The sequence below is a fragment of the Helianthus annuus genome, chromosome 3, assembly GCF_002127325.2.
Source record: "Helianthus annuus cultivar XRQ/B chromosome 3, HanXRQr2.0-SUNRISE, whole genome shotgun sequence".
NCBI classification, from domain to species: domain Eukaryota; kingdom Viridiplantae; phylum Streptophyta; class Magnoliopsida; order Asterales; family Asteraceae; genus Helianthus; species Helianthus annuus.
This window is the reverse complement of record NC_035435.2, coordinates 4,226,960-4,239,103: the sequence shown is the minus strand read 5'-3', so window position 1 is coordinate 4,239,103 and position 12,144 is coordinate 4,226,960. Positions and strand designations below refer to the sequence as shown.

Below are 12,144 nucleotides of genomic sequence, written 5' to 3'. Positions count from 1 at the left end.
GGAAGAAGACCAACCTGAAGAGGTTGAAACTGAAGTGGTGTATCCGGACAAGGGTGAAACTCTTATAGCTCAATGGGTTCTCAGCACTAATCCGAATCATGAAGTCAAAGATAATCTCTGGCTCCGCAACAACATTTTTCGAACCCGCTGCACGGTAAAAGGCAAGGTATGTACCATTATAATCGATGGGGGCAGATGCGAGAATATGGTGGCCACAGTTATGGTTGAAAAGTTAGGCCTTAAAGTCGAAGACCACCCCGACCCTTACCAGCTAACGTGGCTAAAAAAAGGTAATGTCGTGAAGGTTAAACACAGTGCCTTGTTCAGTTTAGCATTGGGACCCGTTATTCGGATGAGGTGTGGTGCGAAGTCGTTCCGATGGATGCATGTCACATCTTGTTGGGGCGACCGTGGCAGTATGATAGGCGCACCAAACACGACGGGTTCCTCAATACTTACAGTTTTAAGAAAGAAGGGGTTAATGTCCAACTTGTTCCACTGGATATACGTGACACCAGAACTGAAGCCCTGGTCCTTACCAAATCAGCGTTCCTGGATTTTACACGAACTGCTAAACCTCCATTCGCCTTAGCCCTACTCATCACCGAGACCAACCCCACAACTGATGAACCCCCACTTGAAGTACAACCACTCCTGACCGACTTCAAGGATGTCTTTCCCACTGAAATTCCTCCTGGACTTCCCCTTGTACGAGAAATTTAACATTGCGTCGACTTCATGCCAGGTGCAACCATCCCAAATAAACCAGCCTACCGAATGAATCCAACCGAATATGCAGAACTACATCGACAGGTTACCGAGCTCCTTGACAAGGGTCTTATTCGCGAAAGTATGAGCCCGTGTGCAGTGCCGGCTCTACTCGTTCCTAAACCGAATGGCGCCTATAGAATGTGTATTGATAGCCGAGCCGTTAACAAAATTACGATCAAGTATAGGTTTCCCATTCCCCGTTTAGACGACCTCCTAGATCAGTTACACGGGGCTAAAATTTTCTCTAAAGTGGATTTGCGGAGCGGGTACCACCAAATCAGAATGCGTCCGGGGGATGAATGGAAGACGGCTTTTAAAACACGAGACGGGTTGTATGAATGGATGGTCATGCCATTCGGGCTCTCAAATGCCCCGAGCACCTTTATGCGGTTAATGAATCACATATTTAAACCCCTTATCGGCCACTGTGTCGTCGTCTATTTTGATGGCATCCTCGTTTTTAGCCGGGATATACCACACCATCTTTATCATCTTAAACAGGTCTTCACTATTTTGCGAGATCAGAAGTTATATGCCAACCGCGAAAAGTGTTGTTTTTTGGCACCAGAGGTCTTATTTTTGGGGTATTTAATTTCGGGGAAGGGTATCCGTATGGATGATTCTAAAATCGAAGCAATTACCACTTGGCCGATACCGACTAATATCCACGAGGCACGAAGCTTCCTCGGGTTAGCCTCATTTTATCGTCGTTTTATTCGCAATTTCAGTATCGTCGCAGCCCCTATTACTGATTGCTTGAAGGGAAATTCATTCTGTTGGACACCTGCCGCCACCACGGCATTCGAAGGGTTAAAACAATGCATCACACGTGCACCCGTCTTGGCCTTACCCAATTTTCAGGTTACTTTCCAGGTTGAGTGTGACGCATCTGGGCTCGGGATTGGCGGAGTACTTAGCCAAGAGGGACGCCCAATAACTTTTTTCAGTGAAAAGCTCAGTGAAGCCAAACAAAAATTCAGCACATATGATAAGGAATTTTATGCAATTGTTAGGAGTCTTGAGTTTTGGCGACACTACCTTCTACACACGGAGTTTGTCTTGTTTTCTGATCACCAGGCGTTACGTTTTATTCAAGGCCAACACAAACTCAAAGCGCGCCACGCTAAATGGGTCGAGTTTTTACAAGATTTTTCTTTTGTTATCCGACACAAGTCCAGAGTCACCAATACGGTGGCCGATGCTCTAAGTAGGCGGCGAGCCCTGTTAACATCCCTCCAAGTTCGAGTTGACGCATTCGAGCTTTTTTCTACACTATACCCGGATGATCCAGACTTCTCGGGCTTATGGTCAGCTTGTCGGGTGACACCCACACAAGGATACTCGTTGCACGAAGGGTTTTTGTTCAAAGGCATTCGGTTGTGTGTTCCTAAGTGTTCTTTGCGGGATGCCATCATTCTCGAAGGGCATCAGGGAGCTCTCGCAGGCCACTTTGGTAGAGACAAAACGTTAAAGCTAGTGAAGGAGCTTTTTTTTGGCCGAAAATGAGCATGGATGTTACAAAGATTGTGGATCGGTGTCGCACGTGCCACATCGCCAAAACACATCATTCAAATGCTGGCTTGTATACACCATTACCTGTTTCTGATGGGTCGTGGGAGGACGTCAGTCTTGATTTTGTGGTAGGTCTTCCACGAACCCAACGACAAAAAGATTCCGTCATGGTAGTTGTGGATCATTTTTCTAAAATGGCTCACTTTGTTCCGTGTGCTAAAACTTATGATGCTAGCCAGATTGCTCGGTTATATTTCACTGAAATAGTTCGTTTGCATGGCGTACCGAAAACGTTGACATATGACCGGGATGTCAAGTTCGTGGGGCACTTTTGGCGCACTTTGTGGAAGCGTTTGGGTTCTCGTCTCAATTTTAGTAGTGCCCATCATCCACAAAGTGATGGTCAAACGGAGGTCACCAACCGGAGTTTGGGTAATTTGTTACGCAGCCTTGTGGGATCCAACCCGAAGCAGTGGGATCTAGTTCTGCCTCAGGCTGAATTTGCGTATAATCAGTCCACTCATCGCTCCACCGGGATGAGTCCTTTCCTTATTGTGTATGGTCGGAACCCGTTTACCCCGTTAGATCTTGCTCCGCTACCAGCTACTGAACACTTTAGTGCAGATGGTGAAGACCGGGCAGCCCAGATTAAGTTAATCCATCAACAGGTGCGTGATCAAATTATCAATAATAACGTTATGTATCAACGGCGGGCCAACGTGCGACGTAAGAAAGTCGTGTTCCAGGAAGGTGACCTTGTTTGGGTTCATCTCAGCAAAGAACGTTTTCCGGGGGGTCGCTCAGGCAAATTACAACCTCGAGCAGATGGTCCATTTAAGGTATTGAAACGTATTAATGACAACGCTTATAAGATAGATTTGCCCGGACACTATAATGTCTCGGCAACCTTTAATGTGGCTGATCTGTCACCGTTTGTTTCCGAGCTGGATGATCCATTTGACTCGAGGGCGAGTCCTTCCGAAGAAGGGGGGAATGATGCCATTGGGCCCCTTGATCCAGGCGACCCAAATTCAGGCCCAATTGGCTTGTCAGACTTAAGCCAAAGCCCAACAGCTTAGGCTGTGCGATGGGGATAAAGTTAGCAGCTGGAATCTAGTTAATTTTTATCTATTATTTTTCTTTATTTGAATTAGAAGTTATCTCTTATTGTTCCTGCATTTTCTCCTAGTTTACCTCGTACGTTGGTGGCTTAGGAAGTTATATTTATGGTGTTTCTTTTCATTGTTTGGAACTCAGTTGATGTTTGAATTTTGTGAATAAAAATTCCAGCTTTTCGTTTCTTGTTTGTGTTTGATCCGACTGGGAGTTAAGGAGAACTGCATCAAAATCTAAAGATGATGATGAAGTATTTAAAGAAGAATGGATTTAGGCAGCAATTCTCCATACGGTATTTGGATCTCCAGAGAAGAGAAGGTGCAAAGAACCATGGTTTAATTGGGGGAGAAGGTTTGGCCCAATGAATAAGTTGCAGGGATGTTAATTAGTCTCAGTTATTCTTTTAAAAATTTTAATTAAGTTAATTAAATTTTCTTTTCTTTATTGTTTAAAAATCAGAAAAGTGATGACATGAATTGAAAAATTAACATTATCATTTTGAAATTCCTTTGTTAGATTGGATGAATTTATCCATATGTCATCAGTTTTAATCCTCATTTATTAGATAAAAGGATTGAACAAAAGTTCTATGAGCCAAAACTATTTCTGCCATCAATAGTGGCATGAGGTCTTACATGGAATTCCCAATAAAGCTTACCATGGCAGGCACGTGGAAAAAGATTTTAAGTATTAAATCAAGGGATTTTTACATATTTTCCCCTTCTAAGAGGACTTATTACATATTTATCCAACCAGAAAATTCAATTACATATTTCCCCTTCTTAAGCTATATATATTACATATTTCTCCTTTTCATTAAAACTATGAATTTATCCATATGACATCAGTTTTAATCCTCATTTATTAGATAAAAGGATTGAACAAAAGTTCTATGAGCCAAAACTATTTCTGCCACCAATAGTGGCATGAGGTCTTACAAGGAATTCCCAATAAAGCTTACCATGGCAGGCACGTGGAAAAAGATTTTAAGTATTAAATCAAGGGATTTTTATATACTTCCCCCTTCTAAAAGGACTTATTACACATTTACCCAACTGAAAAATTCAATTACATATTTTCCCTTCTTAAGCTATATATATTACATATTTCTCCTTTTCATTAAAACTACTCTTATGAATTTCCATTTTACCCCTAATGAACTTATTAAATAATATTTACATATTTCCCCATTTATCTTGTATGTCCCCAATTCCTCTATTTGCTATCTCCTCTTTTACGATATTCCCGAAAGAGTAGTATATAATTGCTAATATTTAAATAGTTGAACCAGATAGTGCCTCTATATATTAGTCCACCTTTGCACATTACTAATATTTCAACTAATTATTCAGTAATTAATTATAGTTAATTGAAATAGATCATATGTAGTATCAAATCTGAATGATTTTTTTTAATTGAATGGCAACACAAAGCTTTTGTTAAACCAAACGAGTACATAGCAGCCACCTTAGCAAGGCCCTGTAAGTGGCTATATTACAACAAAGTAAACCACTGAACCTCCAGGGACATACCATATTGTCTGTACAAACAACTAAATTAATATGCATCTATGTGCCAGCGCCACCATGGTAGGGATTTTACCCTTTATAGCTTGCCAAACAAACAGGTTTGCCTTTGGAGCAGCCACCTTAGCAAGGCCCTATAAGTCTTTCCTGACTTGTTTAACCGAAAACCCGACATCCTCTTCGTCATTCCACCATATCCAGCAATCATCCTTATCTGATATATTTTGCTGCACTAAAACCACATTTAACCCATCCATTTGTGACTTCTCTTTTGTGTTGGCAGTAGTTCTAGACCTTGAGTTACTTGCATGGATAACTTGAAATATTCTAACAATTATATATTGATATACACTCTCAGAATTATCTAATGTATTGACGGTCCGATTGGTACTTCATCTCACCATAAAACCAATTCACCACAAGACCGTATCGATTACCTGAAACTCTACATGTTTTAAGACGGTCGATTGGATAAAGATGTTGTGTGAAGAAATTAAGTCAATATACCTGAAACTCGAAAGGGTTCGCGAATACCAGGGGAAGATTCCAGCAAATAACAAAGGAAGAAATGATGGCGCCGTTTGTTGCGTAGGGTTTGGTGTCGTTAGTAGCAATTACCAGGGAGGAAACCAAATGATGGAATATGGGAATAACACAAGGGTAAATGAGTAATTTCTTTAAAAAATGGGAAATATGTAATTGAATTTTTTGGTTGGGTAAATATGTAATAAGCCCTCTTGGGGGGGGGGGGGGGAATATGTAAAAAACCCTTAAATCAAAATTAAAAGCTTTTGCTCTTGATTCAAGAGGTAACCTAAAATGTGAAGTGGGTTGTAGAAATTTATATATCTAAGCTCACTAATCAAGCCCAGCATTTAATAATCCATTGGGTTGGACACTATCGGGTCAAGGCCCACAAAAATGTAAACACCCGGTAACCAAATTAGGGTTTTTATAGCCTTCATCTACCTTACTTCACTTTAGCGCCTCCGTCTTCCTCCTCTGCTGCAGATTCCAAACCCTAGGTTCCTCTCTCTCTCTCTCTCTCTCTCTCTCTCTCTCTCTTTCTAACATACACATCTCAGTTGATCAATCTGTTGTCAATTGAATCAAATCGTTTCTGTATCGATCATAGTTTTCACGTTTAAAATCGATTCAGAACTGTTAAATCGAATGCTAAACTACTTTTCGTTTTTTGCAGGTAAGGTGTAGTTTTTAGAGGCGAAATAATGGTGGAGAAGACGAAAGGAAGGAAGGAAGAGGTGGTGACGAGAGAGTACACCATTAATCTTCACAAGCGGCTTCATGGATGGTACGTTTTGTAGCGGTTGACTTTGATTATTCTGTTTTTATATTGAATTTATGGTGTTTTGATTGTGTCTAAAAGTTTTGATAGTTTAAAATTGCTGTTGTGATTTTGTTGTATGTGTGGATTAGCTGAATAGAGTTTATACTGTTTTGATTATTTGATTGGTGATTGCTAATGCACTGTTGATTTGGATGCCAATCATGTGATGAAGTTTAGAGTTTGTACTTGTTTGTTTTTAGAGGAAATTGTATTCTGTTAACTGGTATGGTTCAAGGTGCTCTTTAGGTTTATGATAGTTGGTTACTTGATTATTAAAGTATCAGTTGGTGCATATATGGTACTATGCAGTTAATGCGGTAACATATCGGATATCGGTTAAGGACCGATATTTGAGATATAAGTCATCTCGGTGGGATATCGATAATTTTAATATAATGCAGAATTTATATATATAGCAATTAACACTGATAATTCAGTGATATATCAGTTTCATCGGTCAAATATCATTGGTTTTATCGGTCAATATCGCTGATATTATCGGTACCGATATTTGAGACCGATATTTTACCAGGAGACTGATATGACCGATATAACTGATATATCACCGACATTGACTGCATAGATATGGTATTCCTTGAACAGCAGTTGGAAGTTGTGATGGCAGTTATATTTTTTAAATTTTGTAAGTTTGTAGTATTTTTACAAATCTTTATGTTAGTCTGGTGCCGTGCTTGCTTCGATTTGCACAAATGCTTTTTTGGCTATATGTTTTAGGGCTGGGTTACTCTCACATTGCCTTTTGGATTATTTTCAAATACCTACTAGTGATAATCTGGTTTTATGGTCATAATAATTATTTTTAAAATAGTGGCATAACTTCTTGCTCTGTACTCTATATGTTTTTAATTATCTGGTTTATAGTAGTCAATAGCAAGCGTAGCGATTGCTATAGCGCGCTACGTAGTGTATAGGTCTAGGCTCGCTATTTGGGTTGCAGCGATAGATAGCGTAATAGCAACATTTTTTAATATAAATATAGCTATAAAATAGCTGGATTTTAGGTATTTGTTAAAATATACATATAAAATAGCATATATACCAGGTTATTTTGATACAATATACATATAGAAAATTTGTTAATTTTTTTCTAGTGTATCGCTATTTATAAAAAATCTGCCCGTTACTTATCGTTATGTAGCATATAGATACCTTATTGCTATTCATCAATAACAACTATGATCTGGTTTGATGACATGTTATTTTGCTATTCAATATGTGTTCTGTGAAATATCATATAGATGTTTCACTTGCTGGAAATATCATTCTGTGGTAGCCCTTACACATTTTAACTCTTGCTTTGTACATAAATACTAAATAGTCAACTTAACTCAATTGACTTATTAGAGATAAGTTGTATATCATGAGCGTTCTCAGATCTACAATGTATTTTGTGATTTTTTCAACAGCACCTTCAAGAAGAAGGCCCCCAAAGCCATCAAGGAGATCAAGAAGTTTGCACAAAAAACCATGGGAACCACTGACGTGAGAGTGGATGTCAAACTAAACAAATACGTTTGGAGCCGTGGAATCAGAAGTGTTCCAAGAAGAGTCAGAGTTCGAATTGCCCGCAAGAGAAACGATGATGAAGATGCAAAGGAAGAACTTTACTCGCTTGTCACCGTTGCTGAAATCCCAGCAGAAGGGTTGAAGGGTCTCGGCACCAAAATCATTGATGATGAAGATTGATTTGGTAAAATCTGTCTTTTTCTTGAAATATGAGAGTTTGGTTTTTGATATTTGGTACCCTTTATTATGATTGTAGTGTTTACATTGTTTCAAGAATACTTTTTACCTTTTGGTATTTTGCATGTGATGTGGATGATTTTGATACCCACTTGTCTTTCCTTATAGCACTTTTAGTTTTAAGCCATACATCATTTGTTGCTTTCAAACATGAAGCAATTGTTTACACCACAGAATTACATGAAGCTATGCTTTTGATCATACACAAGTCGTAAAAATCCGGCACAATACATCGCGATCGTGCAAATTGTGAATCATATCATTCGCAATTGAAACACGGGTCATCGGGCCTTGTAAGTGTACATGTAGCTTTGAAGTTTTTTAACCTCCTCGGATGATTCGTTAAATAGTGCATCCAGATAGAGACACAGCCCGGCTCCACTGCAACGAAAGTGAAGTTTTGATTTTCAAAATATAATGTGGTGTAATGAGAGTTTATCAACGTAAGTATGTCACATAAGAAGGAAATTGTTTAAAAAAAGGTAAAAGTAAGCTATTTTGTTGGTGTAATAAGAAACCTAAAACAGAAGAAATGAAAAATAGTACCTCAATGGACCAAAAGGAAGCCAAATAACATCCCACCGGAATTTGGGCAACCTACAACGCAAAAGAGGTTGGATTTAAATAACTTTTTCATCCGTTGGTCATAACACTTCCAACTGTTGATTTGTCATTGTCACTACTCTCAACTTTCAGCTTATTCTCTTCTGACACTCCCAAACTCAAACTAACTGAAGTCTAATCCAGTTAGCTTTTTGCTGACGTGGCACTTATTTAGTTACATGGCGTTTTATGTGGCATATGACATGGCTTTTTGGTGATGTAGTATCTGGCATGGCTTTTTGGTGACGTGGCATCTGAGTCAGCTAAGTGGGTTATGGTACATTTAGTTTGGGAATGTCAGAGAAAAATAAGTTGAAAGTTAAGAGTGGTGTGATACAAATCGAAAGTTGGGAGTACTGTCCTGCTTTTAGTAAAGTGTTTTCGTAGTTGTTGATAGGTCAGAGATTGCAAGTAAAAGAAGTGTACGACTTTCATAGTTGAGCATATTATATAACCAGAACACGGCTAACAAAACACCGGAGAAGCAAGAGAACCAAAGATATCGTCTATGAGACCTTGAGCTCTGAAGCAAGCCAGCAATGGCCAATGAACACACTAAAACTGCAGCCCAATCTGTCAAAAGAGCGTTAAATATCTATAATGCGTCTAGCTAACATAACGGTTTTGGTGATTTAATTGATGCGAAAGTATATTATTGGTGAAAATTTGTTACTTCTCTACTCACAACGTTAACTCGTTAATTTTATTGTAATCATGAAATGAGAGGGAGAAAATGGCGAAAAGGGTACTTTAGAACATCTCAAACAGGTCAGTTTGGCCAACAAACAATTTTTGCGCATCTTTTTTAAAAAAAAAAAAATTTGCAGTTATTGTAAAATATTTTCAAAATGGTTAGAAAAAACATGCATAAGAAGCTCCAGAATGTAAAACATTGGTTACGAAATCACAAAAAAGATACTGCAACATATAAGGTCATGCTAAAAATCTAACCTGCAGCGATAACAATCCATGATTCAATCTCATTCATGAAGTAGGCATGGTAACGCTGTTACAATAAAACATTATTCACGCACAGTTTTCTGATAAAGAAAGACATGGTAATCAATCAAGGGACTGGTGAGTATTACAGTTTTACTATAGTTTTATAACCTTCAAGGCGCAGTGGTAAACAACTGGCCCCACTGGTTAGCAGAGTATTGGTGAAGCCCTGTAAGTTTTCCCTAATAGATCTCATGGTTATAGAAACGGTAATCAATCAAGGGACTCGTGAGTATTACAGTTTTACTATAGTTTTATAGGCAAAAGATCAAATACAAATAATCTTAACATACTAAACATACAAATTGAAGGAAAACCCAAAAAGACAAGGTGGCATTTTTGTAATTACCACCAACTATCAAAGTTACAACCAAAAATACCTAAAAAAACACAAATTTTTTTTTAACATTTTTTATTAAAAAATCGCTACATTTCGTTAGCAAAAAAAAAAAAAAAAAAAAAAATTTTTTTTTGGCTGCTACTAAAAGTAGCGATTTTTTAATAAAAAATGTTAAAAAATAAAATAAAATTTGGGTGGGGGGGGGGGGGGTGTTAGGTTTTTTTTTAGGTTTTTTGGGGGTGGGGGGGGGTTAGGTTTTTTTTTTAGGTTTTTGGGGGGTGGGTGGGGGGGGGGGGTTAGGCTTTTTTAGGTTTTTGGGGGGTGGGGGTAGGTTTTTTTTTAGGTTTTTGGGGGGTGTGGGGGGGGGGGGGGTGGGGGGTTTAGGTTTTTTTTGGGGGTGGGGGGAGTGGTTAGGTTTTTTTAGGTATATTTGTAGAGTAACTTTGATAGTTATTGATAATTACAAAAATGCCACCTTGTCTTTTTGAGTTTTCCTTCAATTTGTATGTTTAGTATGTTAAGATTATTTGTAGAAGAACTTTACCCTAGTTTTATAACCTTCAGGGCGCAGTGGTAAACAACTGGCCCCACTGGTTAGCAGAGTATTGGTGAAGCCCTGTAAGTTTTCCCTAATAGATCTCATGGTTATAGAAAAAAAAGCAGTTTCCTAAAAAGGTAATAACTTAATTCATTTTAAATTGAGTTTATTTTAGTCCCTGTGTTTTGGTCCATTTTGCCAGTTTAGCCAAAATGTTTCATTTTTCGCATGTGGGTCCAAAAAGGTTTCACCGTTGCCATTTTAGTCCACTGGGTTAACTTTATCCATTTTTTCTGTTAACGAGAAGGGCAATTCGGTCATTTTATATGTAATTCTGTTAACTAAAAGGGCAATTCGGCATAATAAAGTGACCGAATTGCCCTTCTCGTTAACTAAAAGATGGATGAAGTTAACCCAGTGGACTAAAATGGCAATGGTGAAACCTTTTTGTACCCATATGCGAAAAATGAAACCTTTGGACTAAACTGTCAAAATGACCCAAACCACAGGCATATATTTATATATTAGAGATGTTTTATCATCTAGCAATAGCATACCAATTCCCAGGGCATTGTTGTTTGTCCATGAATGGAGAAAATGAGAAATGCGACGAAGCAACAAAGCAATCCCGCAAACACACGCTGCAATAACAGCATAAAATCAAATAAACATAATAAAATACAAGATCTTTATAACAAATATAAAAGTTTCATTACAGATACTTCAAATTCTATTAAAAAAAATAATGTACGTTTGTGAAGTGTAAATTACCCTCCAAAAACGAGATTGTCGAGCTTGAGATCTTACAAGTGATCTAACCAGCTCCTCTTGCTCTGTAGCGTGTTTATCAATCAATCAATCAATCAATCAGACAGTGATTCTAAGACGAAAATGAAATAAATTCATGTAATCATAAACCCTAATTATCAAAATTAGGGAAACACACCTCCGGTATCAATGGGTTGGAATCCGGAGCTCGTGGGAAGGGATAAATTTTCATCGACGTCATTTAGGTTGTTGTCGGAGTGATTCTTCCACCTCCTCGCCAGCCTATTCATCCTTGATGATCAAAAGCTTGATCAACTCAAATCATGCATGCATGCATTTTTGAAGTTTATGAGTTTCTTTTTTTAACTTTTATGCTCTTTTTTGTCTTTTTGCTTTTTTTAATACTTTTACCCCTCGACTTTCATCGTAAACGCTTACAACCCCTTAACTTTCTAAATACTTTGTAATCGAGTTCCACGTGTTAATTTTTATGTGTATGTAGATACTAATTCAAGTTGATTTACATTTCAACGTAAACTTTTCCCGGAAATAAGTCGTGTCAAATATAATATGTTCTTTATTATATAAGTTTCCGGTTGTTCTACGTTTGAAGTAAATTTAATTTTTTTTTTCGGAAACGAATCAAGTCAAATATAATACGTATTCATCTTTATTTTGATGTACGTTTTCGCTTGGTCTATATTTTAACGTAATTTTTTTTTCGGAACGTCACAAGTCACAACGACACGCGGGCAATTTACTAAGCCAATACAAGGCATCTATATTTCGTACTTTCGTTACTCGATAGCTTTTATATTTTTATTGTATATATCATTATTATAAATCTTATACGTATAAG

At 38.0% G+C, this 12,144-nt stretch overlaps 1 protein-coding gene and 2 long non-coding RNA genes across 3 annotated transcripts; 1 reads left to right on the top strand and 2 right to left on the bottom strand.

Annotated features, from left to right (window-relative positions):
- Nucleotides 1-5,804: 5,804 nt before the first annotated feature.
- On the top strand, nucleotides 5,805-8,128 carry LOC110928512 (60S ribosomal protein L31). Its single transcript, XM_022171527.2, has 3 exons — nucleotides 5,805-5,950; nucleotides 6,127-6,237; nucleotides 7,701-8,128. The coding sequence occupies exons 2-3, from the start codon at nucleotides 6,155-6,157 to the stop codon at nucleotides 7,978-7,980; spliced, it is 363 nt and encodes a 120-aa protein (XP_022027219.1). The 5' UTR covers nucleotides 5,805-5,950; nucleotides 6,127-6,154; the 3' UTR covers nucleotides 7,981-8,128.
- Nucleotides 8,129-8,213: 85 nt separating this feature from the next.
- Nucleotides 8,214-8,663, bottom strand: LOC110928513. The gene is made up of 2 exons (XR_002586425.2): nucleotides 8,584-8,663; nucleotides 8,214-8,418 (listed from the first exon to the last, which is right to left on the bottom strand). It is a non-coding gene; the product is annotated as an uncharacterized LOC110928513 (long non-coding RNA).
- A 420-nt stretch (nucleotides 8,664-9,083) lies between these two features.
- Nucleotides 9,084-11,140, bottom strand: LOC118490110. The gene is made up of 3 exons (XR_004888162.1): nucleotides 11,075-11,140; nucleotides 9,592-9,646; nucleotides 9,084-9,213 (listed from the first exon to the last, which is right to left on the bottom strand). It is a non-coding gene; the product is annotated as an uncharacterized LOC118490110 (long non-coding RNA).
- Between the last annotated feature and the right edge of the window lie 1,004 nt (nucleotides 11,141-12,144).

Excerpts from the sequence above, each read along its gene's own strand:
- LOC110928512 (XM_022171527.2), top strand. The coding sequence starts at position 6,155 with ATGGTGGAGAAGACGAAAGGAAGGAAGGAAGAGGTGGTGACGAGAGAG. Across the intron at positions 6,238-7,700 it reads CACAAGCGGCTTCATGGATG|CACCTTCAAGAAGAAGGCCC; the intron begins GTACGTTTTGTA and ends TTTTTTCAACAG.